The 18019-nt window shown below is 38.8% G+C and overlaps 1 protein-coding gene across 1 annotated transcript in view; it reads left to right on the top strand.

The window, feature by feature from the left end:
• Positions 1–18019, top strand: part of LOC115221758 (cytochrome b5) — a 42398-nt gene that overhangs the window by 8767 nt on the left and 15612 nt on the right. Inside the window, exon 2 of the mRNA XM_029791978.2 lies at positions 16556–16721. Coding sequence (XP_029647838.1) covers positions 16596–16721 — 126 coding nt within the window. The 5' untranslated portion in view covers positions 16556–16595. The remainder of the gene's footprint in view (positions 1–16555; positions 16722–18019) is intronic.

Below are 18019 nucleotides of genomic sequence, written 5' to 3'. Positions count from 1 at the left end.
ATCCCCTTACTGAAACCCTTCACAAATTTTTTAAACACAACAGGCTTATAAATTTAATGTTGGTTACAATCGTTTCAATACCATTATGCTTTGAACCACAATACTTATAAATGTTTATGTGTGATAAATTTCACTAGGCCTGTATAAATTTACCCATTGTTGAACAGCAGGGAGTACCACCTGCTCAGATCCTCACCGAGGTTATACCAAAGTTGTACTAAATTTATACGGAATGACAAATGTAACACATATTAAACTTATATTATATTAATATCATCTTCGTCTTAAATATATAGCCATACAATCGTAAGGGCTGTTTTTTAACATAGAAGTGAATTCAATACAAAAGTAAGAATAGAGCATAGTGTAATTTATTTTGGCTAAAATATAGATCGCTGAGCTTTGCATTCCAGGTTGAAAATAGTGTGTGAAAGAGCGTTAAAAAATACAATAGTTGTACGTGTGAGCGTGTGTTCATGTGTGTGTGTGTGTAGGAGACAGAAAGAGACAGAGGAACAAACTGACAGACAGACAAAAAACAGACAGTTGTGACGGGGAGGAAGTGTAAGACTTCGTGGAATTAGGAAAAGGGTTCTACTAATAAGGAAATACTGGCGGGAAACTTAACAAAAAAAAAGGGTATAAATAAAGGAGGGCGGTTAAAACACGGAATAGATTCAGATATGTTTATACACTCACTAAGATAAATTTAATATTCACAATACTGATAAAGTAGTGAGGATATGTAGGTAAATGAGTTAAGCTTAACGAAAACTATATGGTGTTTTAAAATAAAAAATGTAGCATTTATTTTTAAACTGAATAAAAAAATGTTGATGCAAATATGATAAATATTTAGTTAGAAATCTGATGATACACTCAAAGCTGAAGAGATATAGAGAGCTTGAATGCAACAGAGTTAGAAGAAAGACAAAAGTAAAACCCGCCGGCTAAATGTGACATTCGTGACCTCTCGCTAATATACGCGCGCACACAAAAGCACACACGGATTAAACTAGAATTGCAAAAGTACACCAGCATCTGAAAACAAGCGCAGCGTCTATAGACTGACGAACACATTCGCATATGCACACACACGCAAAAAAATATATTAATATATATACACATATATAGTCCGCTAAAGATTCAATTAATGCTTATATGATTAAAAAATCTGACTCTACTTATAGCACTGAGTACCACAATAGGCAAATGTTTGCTGTTATCTGTACATTTTTGTAATTGGCAACACATGTCTACGCGGGTATGTGTGTATACACGTATATATACATACACACACATATATATATATATACGCATATATATATATATAATATATATATATATATATATAGATGCATATTTATTATATATATATATATCTATATAATATATATATATATATATATATATATATATATATATGAATAGGAGTGGAGTGGCTGTGTGATAAGTAGCTTGCTTACCGACCACATGGTGAGGGTTCAGTCCCACTTCGTGGTACCTTGGTCAAGTGTCTATGACTGTGTAGCCTCAGGCCGACCAAAGCTTTGTGAGTGGATTTGGTAGACGGAAACTGAAAGAAGCCCGTCGTATATATATGTATGTGTGTGTATGTGTTTGTGTGTCTGTGTTTGTCCTCCCAACATCGCTTGACAACCGATGCTGGTGTGTTTACGTCCCCGTAACTTAGCGGTTCGGCAAAAGAGACTGATAGAATAAGTTCTGGGGTCGATTTGCTCGACTAAAGGTGGTGCTCCAGCATGGCCACAGTCAAATGACTGAAACAAGTAAAAGAGTATATATACATACATCTAGGTACATGCCTACATATATATGTATATATACATGCATATATGGGTACAGGACATCAAAACAACGTTGAACACAATGAGAAACGAAAACATAAAAACAAAAACAAAGAAACGATTTTTTTTTTCGAATAACGAAAAAGACAGAGAAACGAGACATACAACATAAAGAATATTCCCCTTCTTCAGGTCTCCCTGTTACATCTACTCCACGCATATATATATATTTATATATCAGCCGACAACTGATGAAGGGTCTTTTCTCTGTATCTACTTGTCCTGTTCTCCATTTTTTTCTGTTTACGTATTCAACTTATTTGTTTTCGTATTCCATGTTATTTGCACCGTTCGTGAGGTCCTGTACCAATATATGCATGTATGTGTGTGTGTATTAAATGTTATTAATCATACGCGACGCATTCATTTCTAAGTGTATATATATATATATATATTAAAATTATAATTAAGGGTATCTAAGAGATACCACCATGCTAGAAATAGCAGCCAAAACTTGACTCTAAACCACATTAAATGTTCATATGTGCTATCTGCGTATATTCCACTGATGAAGGCAAAGCATTTCTTATGCAGAGCTAGAAATCCAGGATCTGGAATTATCCAGTGATTTTTTTTTTTTTTTTTTTTTGCTAGCTTATTTTGTCTCTTTGTCTTCGCTCGTGGTGCTGTTTGAACATTTAATGTCGTTTTAGAGTCAAGTCTTGGCTGCTATTTCTAGCATGGTGATATTTCTTAGATACCCTTAATTATAATTTTTACTGGAAGACAGAGACAGGCAGAAACAAGGAAAATGCCACTTGTATTTGAACACTATACATATATTCTTTTAAAAAACTTTTCTTTTAATTTTTCTAAATTTAATTATTTAATTGTTACAGTTGAACAAGTCTCAATGACTGAAACTGGTACTGAAATGTTTTTTTATAAGATTATTTTAGCATCTTCTATCTTGACTTTTTTTCCATATATATATATATATATATATATATGTACAGACAGAGATAGAGGAAAAGAAAGGGAGAGTGTGAGGAAGGAAGACATATACTCACATACATATACCTATTTCTTTATTACCCACAAGGGGCTAAACACAGAGGGGACAAACAAGGACAGACAAAGGGATTAAGTCGATTACATCGACCCCAGTGCGTAACTGGTACTTAATTTATCGACCCCGAAAGGATGAAAGGCAAAGTCGACCTCGGCGGAATTTGAACTCACAACGTAATGCAGACGAAATACCGCTAAGCATTTCGACCGACGTGCTAACGATTTTGCCAGCTCGCCACCTTACATATCGCTCACATACATATACCACACACTTACATGCCTACACACTTGACTTGTAAAGTGTGTAGGCATTCTCTTTTATTCTCTTTTTTTTCTCTTTTACTTGTTTCAGTCACTTGACTGCGGCCATGCTGGAGCACCGCCTTTAATCGAGCAACTCGACCACGGGACTTATTCTTTGTAAGCCCAGTACTTATTCTATCGGTCTCTTTTGCCGAACCGCTAAGTGACGGGCACGTAAGCACACCAGCATCGGTTGTCAAGCAATGCTAGGGGGACAAACACAGACACACAAACACACACACATACATATATATATACATATATACGACGGGCTTCTTTCAGTTTCCGTCTACCAAATCCACTCACAAGGCTTTGGTCGGCCCGAGGCTATAGTAGAAGACACTTGCCCAAGGTGCCACGCAGTGGGACTGAACCCGGAACCATGTGGTTGGTAAACAAGCTACTTACCACACAGCCACTCCTGCGCTTACATAGACTCATGTCTATGTAAAAGTATTACAGACCTGCGGAGTAAAATTCTCATTTGGAGCGTTATAACCAGGGCTGTAGAGTCGAAACAAAAAACTTCGACGATTCAGAATCCTCTTTACATAATTAAGTGATTGTGGTCTACGTACCTCATAAAACATATGCAAACGCTTGTACTTTAAGTATGCTATATGTTATAACTGGTTTGTATTAAAGAATAAAGATATTGTGAGTCGGAGTCAGTATAGCTTTACCGGCTCCACAGCCCTAGTTATAACCATTCTGAGATCTTTTGAAGAATGTGTGTGTGTGTGTGTGTTGTGTGTGTGTGTGTGTGTGTGTGTGTCCTCCTACCGCTTGACAACAACTGTTGGTGTGTTTACGTTTCCGTAACTTAGCGGTTCGGCGAAAGACACCGATAGAATGAGTACCAGGTTTAACAAAATTAAGTACCAGGGTCGATTCATTCGACTAAAATTTCTACAACACGGCTCCATAGCATGACTGCAGTCTAATGTCTGTAGCAAGTAAAAAACAAAGGATGTATGTATGTATGTATGTATGTATGTATGTATACTCTTTTACTTACTTGTTTCAGTCATTTGACTGCGGCCATGCTGGAGCACCACCGCCTTTAGTCGAGCAAATCGACTCCGGGACTTATTCTTTGTAAGCCCAGTACTTATTCTATCGGTCTCTTTTGCCGAACCGCTAAGTAACGGGGACGTAAACACACCAGCATCGGTTGTCAAGCAATGCTAGGGGGACAAACACACACACACACACACAAACACACACACATATATACATATACATATATACGACAGGCTTCTTTCAGTTTCCGTCTACCAAATCCACTCACAAGGCATTGGTCGGCCCGGGGCTATAGTAGAAGACACTTGCCCAAGATGCCACGCAGTGGGACTGAACCCGGAACCATGTGGTTGGTAAACAAGCTACTTACCACACAGCCACTCCTGCGCCTATACATGTATGTATGTATGTATGTATGTATGTATGTATGTATGTATGTATCAATGGTGGCTCGTGTATAAGTACTGCGGAACCGAAGCACTCCCTATTTACACTCGATATTATCGATAACATTCAAAATAATGAGTCATTTTTTTCCTTAGTTCTTTCTTTATATAATCCTTAAGCTTGATTATGTCAGCAGCCATCCCCTAGTTTATGAAAAATACAAAAATCCTTGTATAGAACTGTGCGCTTCACAGTTCCAGCGACGCAGTGTTTGGCTATTGTGCGCATGCTCACATGTCCGAGATAGGAAGCTTCGCGCTAGGGAGAGAGAGCACTGTTCACGCAGTGCTGTTGAAAGGTAGTGTTTCTTTTTCACTCCGCGTGTGTTGTGCTTAAAAACGTGTTTGTATTCTTGAATGTGATACAGTGTAGAATTAGATTATTATCCTGCTTCCAGCTTCAATGTTGCTGCCAGGATTTGAAAAGTAGGGCAGATCCCCCCCCCCGCCTTATTTTGAGATTTAGGGAGGATTTTTGAAAAACAAGGGGGAATTCGCGGCGAGTGTTCAGTGAACAAAATAAACACACTACCCGGCATTGGCTAAAACACGAACCGATCAAGTTTATGTATAAATTTCCACATATTAATGCCAATATGCTGATAACCGACTTTTAAATCGTCAATTTCCACATATTAATGCCAATATGCTGATAACAGACTTTTAAATCGTTAATTTCCACATATTAATGCCAATACGCTGATAACAGACTTTTAAATCGTTAATTTCCACATATTAATGCCAATATGCTGATAACAGACTTTTAAATCGTCAATTTCCACATATTAATGCCAATATGCTGATAACAGACTTTTAAATCGTTAATTTCCACATATTAATGCCAATATGCTGATAACAGACTTTTAAATCGTTAATTTCCACATATTAATGCCAATATGCTGATAACAGACTTTTAAATCGTTAATTTCCACATATTAATGCCAATACGCTGATAACAGACTTTTAAATCGTTAATTTCCACATATTAATGCCAATATGCTGATAACAGACTTTTAAATCGTCAATTTCCACATGTTATAATATGTGGAAACTGACGATTTATCAGCATATTGGCATTAATATGTGGAAATTGACGATTTAAAAGTCGGTTATCAGCATATTGGCATAGAAATAATTGTATATATATATATATATATATATATATATATATATATATATATATATTATATATATATATATATATACACACACACACTCTTGCATGAAAGGGATTAAGTCGATTACATCGACCCCAGCGCGTAACTGGTACTTAATTATTGACCCCGAAAGGATGAAAGGCAAAGTCGACCTCGGCGGAATTTGAACCCAGAACGTAACGGCAGACAAAATACGGCTACGCATTTCGCCCGGTGTGCTAACGTTTCTGCCAGCTCGCCACCTTTGGAGGTAAAGAATACGTATCCCACCTGTTTCGGCCTAACCCTAAACACCGAGTGTGTGTATTCTTTACTTTCGCCGGGGTCTCATTTTTTTTGTGTCTTTGAGATGTGACAATGGAAAAAAAGTCGTTAGAGCTCGCCATCTTATGCAAATATTGGTGAAATCAGATGTGTTAATAAGTCTTCGTGCTTTTCATAGTTCATTTAATTTTTATGTGGAATATAAAAAGTTTTTAATGAATGACAAATAAAGGATCTTTTCGGTTTGAACGGCAGTTTTTTTCTAGCGGTGTCATATAAAATTGTCACCCATAATTATGACCCTAGTATCGATCTATTGCATTTCAATCTATTTTAGGGTTAGGGTTAGAGTTAGGGTTAGTTAAGAGTGGTTAGGGATGGGGAAAGGTATCTTTTTTTCTTCAGAAATGTAAATAAACCCAATCTGTTTCTTAAACGAGGGACATTTTCATACGGCACAGAATGTTTTCACCTCAATAGACGTCATTGATTGGTCGAAATTGCAGAAATTGAAGAAAAAAATAACAAATATCTTACAAACTATAGGATTTTCTTAATAAAGCCAAGAGAAAAAGATGTTTTATAAACACATTCTACCAGTATACGAAGTTTAACATTTTTTAGTTACATGAAAATTATCTTTAAAAACTGCCGGTCAAACGGAAAAGATCCCAAATAAATGTTGGATGAAGTGTAATTTTGGAGTAAAGAGAAAAAAAATAAGTGAGAAGTATTTCTTTGCTGTTTATGCTGAATAGAAAAAAAAGATTTTACCCAATGGCAAAAATATGGAAAAAAGATTTTAAATAATGGGTGAAAAAGCAAGAATTCATTTTAATCATGAAAGATATGATGAAGGGATGTGGGGTGAGATAAGATATTTTTTAATGCGAATTACAAGTATTTCAGAATGTAGAATACAATGTAATGACGAAAAATGAAGAAGAAAAAATCGTTTTAGAAATGGCTACTATTGCAAAGGTACGATAGGGGATGGGGTGAGGAGTATGCTAGACATTTCAAAAACGTGGATTAAATTTTTCCTTATATCCTCTACACCACCTCCACACCCGTGTTTTGAAATGTGGGATGCAATAAAATGTGGAAAAATCCTTCCCACCAAAAATTGGAGAAATTCCGATTTATATGTGATAGTTATTCCGAAATTCTGAAAGTTTTGCTAAGAGAATTTATATCTCCAAAGAGGAAAACTAAAAAAAAAAAAAGAAAAAAGGAAAAAAGAAAAGAAAGAAATACCAATCCATTTCGCTGCCGATTATGATGGAGAAATATTTCTTCTGCAATGATTCCCGAAGACCGACCGAGTTTCTCTTCAAAAATGGCTATTGCCATCCACGTAGTACAAAAGTATAGGATACTTGTGAAATGTTTTCTTAACTGGTAGGAGCGAATTCACCCGCAACGAGCAACGACTAACTAGACTGCTATCCGAATAATAGCATCCATACAAGAAGGGATATCATAATGAACATCGTGTATCGATGTCCGAGTTCTGATTGCACCACGAGCAGCCTCACACAAGGACTCCTGCTCCGCATTCCCGGTGACCACGATTTATAACGTCTCATAGCTCCTGTCTTGCGCCGTTAACAACGTCTGGCATGGGAGATAACTCCCTATCTGTAAAACAGCGCATCTCAAAATATCGCAGTTCTACCCTTCTCTCTTCCAAAAGGCGGCGAGCTGGTAGAAACGTTAGCACGCCGGGCGAAATGCGTAGCCGTATTTCGTCTGCCGTTACGTTCTGAGTTCAAATTCCACCGAGGTCGACTTCGCCTTTCATCCTTTCGGGGTCGATAAATTAAGTACCAGTTACGCACTGGGGTCGATGTAATCGACTTAATCCGTTTGTCTGTCCTTGTTTGTTTTCTCAGTGTTTAGCCCCTTGTGGGTAGTAAAGAAATAGGTATTTCGTCTGTCGTTACGTTCTGAGTTCAAATTCCGCCGAGGTCGACTTCGCCTTTCATCCTTTCTGGGTCGATAAATTAAGTACCAGTTAAGCACTGGGATCGATGTAATCGACTTAATCCGTTTGTCTGTCCTTGTTTGTTTTCTCAGAGTTTAGCCCCTTGTGGGTAGTTAAAAATAAAATTCTACCCATCTCTCTTCCGAATACAGTCGCCTAGGTAAGGTGGAGGGCAACGATTTCTATTGCCGCGTCAAAGGTCTGGTACCACTCGCTGGTTGACATCTGTTGATACATTCGTAGGTTACGTTTCGGCTTCCTGTAGCTGATTTGTGATCACCAGGCCCAGATACTCTTCGTCACTATGACAATCGTACTCTTCTGCTTTTCTTCCTTTAGGGCAAATGAATGGATGTTACAACAAGTAGGTGAAAGATGGATTTGCCTCAGCAATGTTGAGAAGGGTTATCACAATGAAAGTCGCGTATCATTGTCTGAGTTCTGTTGTACCACGGGGAGAAGTCTCTGTCGTGAGGTTCCCCGTGGCACAGCAGAACTTGTATATTGGTACGCGACGATCATTGTGGTGTCCCTTCTTCTACGGACGACATTGTTTTTGTTTGTTCCTTCCCGAGCCTTGCCTGGCTCATAAGGGCCGGTTCCCCGGTTTCCTTGGCGTATAGGTTCCTCACCTGGACGGGACGCCGGTCCGTCGCAGGTGAGCTGCAAGAGGAAAGAGCGAGAGAAAGTTGTGGTGAAAGAGTCAGCAGAAGTTCGCCATTACTTCTGCCGGAACCTCGTGGAGCTTAGGTGTTTCGCTCATAAACACACACATCGCCCGGTCTGAGATTCGAACCCGCGATCCCTCGACCGCGAGTCCGCTGCTCTAACCACTAGGCCATGTGCCTCCACTACGGACGACATTACCCGGAAAGCAATCTAATTGGTTGTTATTCGTTGACGTGAATCCACCCCGACCAACCAAGAAGACAATTCATCTGGCGACGAATTTCTCTCTCTCTCTCTCTCTCTCTCTCTCTCTCTCTCTCTTCTCTCTCTCTCTCTCTCTCCCTCTGTCTCTCTCTCACTCTCTCTCTCCTCTATGCACAAGTAACAAGGCTTTCAAATACTTATACAAATATATACATGTACATGTAATTCACCATTCGAGCTAAGAAAGGAGCTTCTAAACGGTTGCTTGATCTGCAAGAAAAGCAATCAAATAATCCCAAATATCTTATGCGCAATTAAATAGACATGGCAGCGAATAACCTGCATGGAGCACTAGAGCCATTCCACAAGGGCACCGACATCACCGAGACACAAGAAAAATTGGAAAAATATATAAAGCGATCGAAATTGATATTTGTTACAGAAGATATAAACTTTGATGCTACAGATATGAGGTGGTGATGATCTAATGACTCTCTCCAACCATACAGGCAAAGTTAAAACAGAAAATTATTTCACTCAATCCTTAGAAAATATCAAGGATAGTTTGAAGGCGAATCTGAATTTGGTCTACCCAATGTACAAACTCAAAGCAGCGAAAACTTTTCGAACTGGTACAGAGCAAGCGATGATGTACCAACTGGCGAACTATACTTCAGAACGTGCAGCCGGAGAGGCTCTCGCCATGCAAACCTCAAGCACCCGCAAGAAGGATGAGACACTTGTTAGACTGAGATATATTCTAGAGACAACTGACAAGCAAGCGGCCAGCACGTCGCAAACTGAACCTGTGAACTCCGTTAAAACTTCTCATAGGACCTACAAGAGATTTGCCTGGGACAAATGTGGGTTTGAGAAAGAAAAGGCTCATCGGAGTGAGTCATGTCCAGCAAAGGGCAAAAAATGTGTAATTTGTAGGCAAAATGGACACTTTGCAAAGGCTAAGATTTGCAATGGGAAAAGACCAGTCGGTAAGATAGCAAACCTAAAGGATTTCTGTATCCTCAGCAGCGTAACAGTGTTCGAGTACAGTAACGTCTTACAGTTCCCAATTAGTGAAATCACTAAAGAGTTTGCTGTAGCACGAACAAGTGAATCCCTACAGTTCAACAACTCAAGGGACCAGATATCATCAGCCGACGTCAGGGTGAGAATATGGGAATATGGGAGAGCAGATAAAGCAATGTAAGTGGTATGGCCACACCTATTGCAAATGAAACTGGTAGGTACCACAACAATTGGCAGAATGGGTTTGAGAAACCTGCCAAAAACACAGGTTGAACAGATGACAATCAAGGAGAGACACCGTTTTATCTGGAGAGGTCGGAGAAGGATCCAAGGAAAAGCAATAGACCAGGACGGAGAGTTTTAGACAACAGGGAGTAGAGACGCCATGGAGGAGTATGATGCAATACAGAATTGCCGAGTCAAATATGATGCAGGCAGACTTCCATCGTATCTGATTTCTTGCTCAGGATGTCTGCGATAACTTACTAAGCTTAGTTATCTAAGGCAAGAACAAACAATACTCTTGCCTGTTCTTTTCTGAAATAGGATCTTTGAAATATTTCCTCGCTGGCGGCTCAAAAGCTCTTGGAGAATTCTGCTGCTGTTGGTCCCATAACCAACTGCTTGAGGCAGTTGCTGCGCATAGCCACAGCCATCACTACGAGTTTAAAACTACAATGTCCTAAATGTCCACTACTTTTGTTAAAGCTGGCTAGAGCCTCCGTTTAAAACAAGCTTTCTCTACAGGGCTTTTGATTAGAAGCTGCGCGTCGACTTGGGCAAGAAGTACATCGAACTGTCGTCATTCTTGGTAGATATTATTATCACCTCTGATACGAAAAAACAGGCTTGAAATTATAGGCATGAATAAGACCGTATTGAAGAAACCAATTAAAGAACTGAATATAAGATTACTGGATTGTTTATACTGTTTCTGTTAAAATTTTTATCTTGTATATATTCGTCACACTTCATATGTCAGACCTCATGAGCATGCAGGTGAAGTACATGCATGTTGTTTGTATACGCATGCATTTATGCATAGATGCGGGTGTTTCTACATCTATAGATGTTTTATGTACTTTTCATTGTATACATACATAAATGCATAATTCTTTCTTTTTTTAATTTATGTGTCTGTGCGCTTGAAGTATACTGAAGTATAATGAAAGTAAAACGAATACTAAATTGATAAAGAAACACTGTTTTATGCATACATACATATATATATACTAAGATGGATGGATGGATGGATGGAGTTTTCTTATAATAATAATTATTTCTTTTATCAATGTAAGTACGTGTGCGGTGACGCTACATTCATACACATACATATTCAAAATACACACTCACACATGCGCACATGCACACATACACGCTCTCTTTCCTCTCTTTTTCTCTCCTCTCTCTCTCTCTCTCTCTCTCTCCTACGCACAAGTAACAAGGCTTGCAAATACTTATACAAATATATACATATACATGTAATTCACCATTCGAACTAAGAAAGGAGCATCTAAACAGTTGCTTGATCTGCAAGAAAAAGCAATCAAATATCCCCAACTTAATTATAAAGGAAAAAAAACAAAAAGACATATTGCATTGCAAAATCTTGAATGCACTGTCTAAAAAAATCGATTTGGTCATGGCTTAAGTGCGTTCAAGCATAAATTTGCTCGTTAGAGCTGATCAGAGGTTAGATGCTACCAGCACCTTGTCAGTATTTGGTTAAAATCCAAAATATCTTATGCGCAATTATAATTTTCCAAGTTATTAACCCTAATGTAATATCCTAAACATTTCGTCTGTCATCACGTTCTGAGTTCAATTTTGTGCCGAGGTTGACTTTGCCTCTCATCTTTTCCAGGCCTTGTGCCTATAACGGAAAGGATTATTTATGATATTTATGATATATGCGTAGGAGTGGCTGTGTGGTAAGTAGCTTGCTTACCAACCACATGGTTCCGGGTTCAGTCCCACTGCGTGGCACCTTGGGCAAGTGTCTTCTATTATAGCCTCGGGCCGACCAGAGCCTTGTGAGTGGATTTGGTAGACGGAAACTGAAAGAAGCCCATCGTATATATGTATATATATATGTATATGTGTGCATATGTTTGTGTGTCTGTGTTTGTCTCCCCAACATCGCTTGACGACTGATGCTGGTGTGTTTATGTCCCCGTAACTTAGCGATTCGGCAAAAGGGACCGATAGAATAAGTACTAGGTTTACAAAGAATTAGTCCTGGAGTTGATTTGCTCGACTAAAGGCGGTACTCCAGCATGGCCACAGTCAAATAACTGAAACAAGTAAAAGAGTAAAGAGAAAGAGTATATACTAACTTAACCAAACTTATTGAAATGTAATGAAGTCTTTATTCCCAAAGCTACTGATGAAAATTATCCGAGAATTAAATATTGGATAATGATAAGGGATCAAACTGATCTCAATGAAGTATAGGTATAATTATTGTAAAGATGTATTCTAAAGAGAAGATTAATAGCACAGAAAATTCTAATATTCTGTTCTAATATGGGTACTAGAACACAAACTTCTAGTATGTGTACAAAGACACACGTTTTTGATGTGAACATACAGGCACACATTTTTGATAAGAGTACTAGGGCAATAGAACCATTTTTGAAGGGTTTTACAAGCAGAAATGATCGTAAGGGACTTCTCAAATGTCTGGATTCTTTCATCACATTCTGGTGTTCTTTCACTGTCTTGTGTATACAAAATATATTATTTTATAATTGCTTATTTTTTGTGTCCATTGGTGACGGCAAAACCTATTTTAGTTGCTGATTTATTAGTGCTACAAACAAGTCTGTGTCTGGAGTATGTACATCTTGAAATGTCAACTGATGAAAATATTACGTAAGGGTTATCTTACATAACAACTAGAAACACGTGTGTACATGTTTTGCATATATGTGTATGCATGCATGTATGTTTGTTTGTGTGTGAGTGTGTGCACGCGCGTGCGAGCGTGGGTGTATGTGTATATGAGAAAAAGAAATCAAAAGAATATTGCAAACAGTACTCAACAATGGATGAATCAAATGCACCGTGGTTTTGGCTGAATAAACCATAAAAAAAAACTCATTAAACAGAACACAGATATTGCACCTAACCACAAACAATAAGATTATATTGCAAACACAAACTTCAAAGCCCCATCATCAACACAAAATCACAAACTAGGCCACATAACACACTCAGATGACCAGGGTAAATATATATGTGTATGTGTGTGTGTGTATTCAGTAAATGAAAAAATGTATTGTAAATACACAAACGATAAATAAAATATGTATAATGTATTATACAGAGTGCACAAACGAACATAAGACAGACACAGAATGTCCTTAATTCTTCATCAGTTATTAACCAGATGGTATTACTTAGTTTCACATCATTAATGATCATTAATGATAAGATTGAGGGGCGGGACTTCCCATGCTGGTGGTGGGAACATAGGGCCAAGAGTAAACAATACATGGATAAAAAGTGATACAGAAGTGTACATACGAAAATGAATAAATGTAATTTAAGACGATGGACGAGGGACGTATATTCGCGGTCGGAGGATCGCGGTTTCGATTCCCAGACCGGGCGTTGTGTGTGTTTATTGAGCGAAAACACCTAAAAGCCCCACGAGGCTCCGACAGGGGTGGGTGGGGGTTCGACCCCTGTTGTACTCTTTCGCCCCAACTTTCTCTCACTCTTTCTTCCTGTTTCTTGAGTAACGCTGCGATGGACTGGCGTCCCGTCCAGCTGGTGGGGGGAGGGGCACACATACGCCATAGTAACTGGTAAACCGAGCCCACGAGCCTAGCTAGACTTTAAAAGGGCGCATAAATAAATAAAAATAACGTATATAGAGTGCACAAACAGACAGAAGCAGACACAGAAGGTCCCTAATTTTTCTTCAGTTAGTAACCACATGGTATTACTCAGTTTCGTACCATGTACAAAGTACAGAGGAAATAAATGTGTGTGTGTGTGTGTGTGTGTGTGTGTGTGTGTGTGTGTGTATGTGTGTGTGTGTGTGTGTGTGTGTGTGTGTGTGTGAAGGCGCATGGCTCAGTGGTTAGAGCTCCAAGCTTTCGATCGTGAGGTTGTGAGTTCCAATCCTGGACCGGGCTTCGTGGTGTTTCTTGAGCAAGACACTTTATTTCACATTGCTCAAGTCCACTCAGCAGTAGAAATGAGTTGCGACGTCACAGGTGCCAAGCTGTATCGGCCGCTTTGCCTTTCCCTTGGATAACACTGGTGGCATGGGGAAGGGGAGGCCTGTATGCATGGGCGACTGCTGGTCTTCCATAAACAACTTTACCCGGACTTGTGCCTGGGATTGTAACTTTCTAGGTGCAATCCCATGGACAGTCATGACCGAAGGGAGTCTCTCTCTCTCTTTCTCTCATATATATATATATATATATATCGCTTTCTCTTTCTTTCTCACTGATCATGCATTAAGGAACCATTGAAACTTATTACAACTCAGAACATGAAAGAAAACCAGGTAGAAAAATAGCTGATAACGGAATAGTGAAAAAAAATAGCTTAGCTGAGGAAGTTTTATTAATAGTAAAATACAATCCAAAAAATCATAACACTAAAACAACATCTCAATGGGTGCAGGCACGGCTATGTGGTTAAGAAACTCACTTTGCATCCATGTGGTTTTGGGTTCACTCCCACTGCATGACACCTTGGACAAGTGTCTTCGAGTTATAGCCCCAAGTTGACCAATACTTTGTGAGTGAATCTGGAAAGTGGAAACTGTGTGGAAAGTGGAAAGTGGGAAGTGGAGACTGTGTGGAAAGTGGAAACTGTGTAGAAAGTGGAAACTGTGTGGAAAGTGGAAACTCTGTAGAAAGTGCAAACTGTGTGGAAAGTGGAAACTGTGTGTATGTCTTTGAGTTAGTGTTTGTTCTCCTGCCATTTCTTTACAACCGGTGTTGCTTTGTTTATATCCCCGTGACTTAGCAGTTCATCAAAAACAGAATGACAAAATAAGTATCAGGCTTTAAAAAAATGAGTACTAGGGTCAACATGCTCAACTAAACCCTTCAAGGCAATGCCCCAACATGGCCATAGTCCAACGAATGAAGCAAATACAAAAGGCAATAGTATATTCACTATATTGATGTTGTCATCAACATTTAGTCGTCCACATTGCTTTAAATTAATCCTGCATCATCTTGTAGCTTCAAGATTTAGATGATGTGATTGCTTATCTTTAGTATGACAAAAGTAAGACAGGGGTGAGAAGCTGGATCTAGCTGGTTTGAGCATAAAACAAGAAGAGTATCTGGGCCAGAAATGGTCAATTTAAATGCTAAAGTGTTAAACAAAATAAAGAACCAAATCCCAAATCTAGGATGTCACATATTGCAACACTTTTTCCAATACTAACTTTGTCACTGTGAACCATTAACCCTTTCATTATCAACCTGGCTGAAACCGGCTCTGGCTTTGAGTACAAAATTCTTTGTTTCCATAATTTTTGAATTAAAATCTTCCATCAAACTTAGTCACGATTTATTTTCCTAACAGTATCTGAATGATAACTAAGTTATTTTGCTAAATTCTTTGTTATATTTAGAATAATTGAAAGAAACACAGAGCATCTCAAAATAAATACAGTGATGAAAGGGTTAAAAGCTGCCCCACCACCAGCACCACCACCACAAGGCAGAGAGGTGGGAAACCAGGGTTCCGCGGAACCTTAGGGTTCTGCCAGTACAGTCCAGGGGTTCCGCAAGAAGTTACAAAACTGCTAAAATCAGCAGTAATTTTTAATTTTCCTGCGCAGATATGTGTGCATAAGACTATTAAATTATTGCACAGGAGTTCCTCGAGCCAGTGGAATGTTTCCTTGGGGTTCCGCTCCAGCAAAAAGTTTGAAAAGCACTGCACTAACAAATAGATTCCTTTTCCGAACTGTTACTGCAGAAACATCCAGGCAGCAGCTCTTCTCTGCCAAATCAGGATGAGGGTATCATGCCTAAAGAAGGAACCTCATGAGCTTGCATTATAGAAGTCACAGACATGAGTGGCAGCACTTTGCAATGACATGTTTGCAATCTTAAACACAGAAAATACCAGAGATAACTGTTCAACACAGGGTGTGGAGTTTGTTTTGTATCATTTTTATTTTAAAGGCGTAGGAGTAGCTGTGTGGTAAGTAGCTTGCTTACAAACCACATGGTTCCGGGTTCAGTCCCACTGTGTGGCACTTTGGGCAAGTGTCTTCTGCTATAGTTTCGGGCCGACCAAAGCCTTGTGAGTGGATTTGGTAGATGGAAACTGAAAGAAGCCCGTCTCACCTGGAATCGATTTTTGTAATTTTTTCGAGACTTATTAACGCCCTGATACCGTCGGTATCTACATATCAAATTTGAGCGCAATTGGATGGAGGATGCCCGAGATCCAAGAAGACACACAGACAGACAGACAGAACGGATTTTATATAAGAGATAACCAGGACTGGAACAAGCATATTTCTAACAAATGAATTACAAATATTACAAAATAATGTTCCCCATCATTACAAGACACCTGTTTTTAATCAGTCTTTTATCTTTTCAGGTGTTAAGAAGATCTTCACACATACCTTGGATTACATTTCATGGTAACAGAGCAAAAAATGGCATTAAAAGACCAATCTAAAAAGGGTGTTATGGACACAATTAGCTCCACAGCAAGCAATCTGTTGAACCGGCATTTTTACGATTTAATTTGGTCCAAAGAATCAGCAAGTATTTTCTCTATTTGTATTTTATGCCTACATTTTTAGCTTTAATAATTCCTACCAGACAATTGACATAGATCAATGGGTGCTGCTTTGGCATGTGATCAACAACTTAAAGGGCGATTACTTTAGGTTATTGTTGTATTTAGGGATGGTCATGTTGCCAGTTTAGTCAATAAAAACACACGCACTATATATTGAAGTTGTAGATCACACACACCAAAGTAGCACCAATCAAAGTCTAAAAGTTTACTGTTATGTCATTAAATTTTTTTTTAAATAATTGTTTTGAAACTATATAACTGTATCATCCCTGGGCTGACCAAAATCTTGTGAGTAGAATTTGCAGATAGAAAATGAAAGAACCCCATAATATATATATGTATATATATATATATTATATATATATATATATATATATATATATATAGAGAGAGAGAGAGGAGAGAGAGAGAGATAGATAGATAGATAGATAATAGATAGATAGATAGATAGATAGATAGATAGATAGATAGATAGATGTGGTTGAGTTTGTGCACCCTTGACTTGGCATCATGTGATGGTTGTAAACCAGCATATTGTTCATTTCCAGTTTTCCATGTAAAATGTCTAGCCAAGGGAAACGTTACCTTGCTTGGAAACAGGTGAGGATTGGTGACAAGAAGGGCATCTGGCCATAAAAAGATCTGCCTTAATAAAGCTCCATCTCTGCTCCATGCATACAAAGAAAAGTGCGCATTTGGTGATGATAATGATGATGAGGATGATGACATAAATTGGAATTTGGAAAATTCGGATTTCTTTAATATTTTCAATGAATTTTACAGTAAGATTATGAAATAATTTAATCAGCTGCTATGAAAATATTTCTGTAATTCATCATTATCATCATCATCATCATCATCGTTTAACGTCTGTTTTCCATGCTAGCATGGGTTGGATGGTTCAACCGGGGTCTGGGAAGCCAGGAGGCTGCACCAGGATCCAGTCTGATCTGGCAGTGTTTCTACAGCTTGATGCCTTTCCTAACGCCAACCAATCCGTGAGTGTAGTGGGTGCTTTTCACGTGCCACCAGCACGGGGGCCAGACGAGGCTGGCAGCGGCCACAATCGGATGGTGCTTTTTACGTGCCACCGGCACAGAGGCTAGTCGGGGCAGCGCTGGCAATGGCCACGTTCAGATGGTTCTCTTACATGCCACCGGCACTGGTATCACAGCTACAATTGCCATTGATGTTGATCGATTTCGATTTTGAGAAAATAAGATGACAAAAGACTTCATATTTAAGGGTCTGATGAAG

This window comes from Octopus sinensis, linkage group LG18, assembly GCF_006345805.1.
Source record: "Octopus sinensis linkage group LG18, ASM634580v1, whole genome shotgun sequence".
Classification (NCBI taxonomy): Eukaryota; Metazoa; Mollusca; class Cephalopoda; order Octopoda; family Octopodidae; genus Octopus; species Octopus sinensis.
The sequence above is the reverse complement of the archived record's forward strand: the minus strand, read 5'-3'. Positions and strand labels throughout refer to the sequence as shown.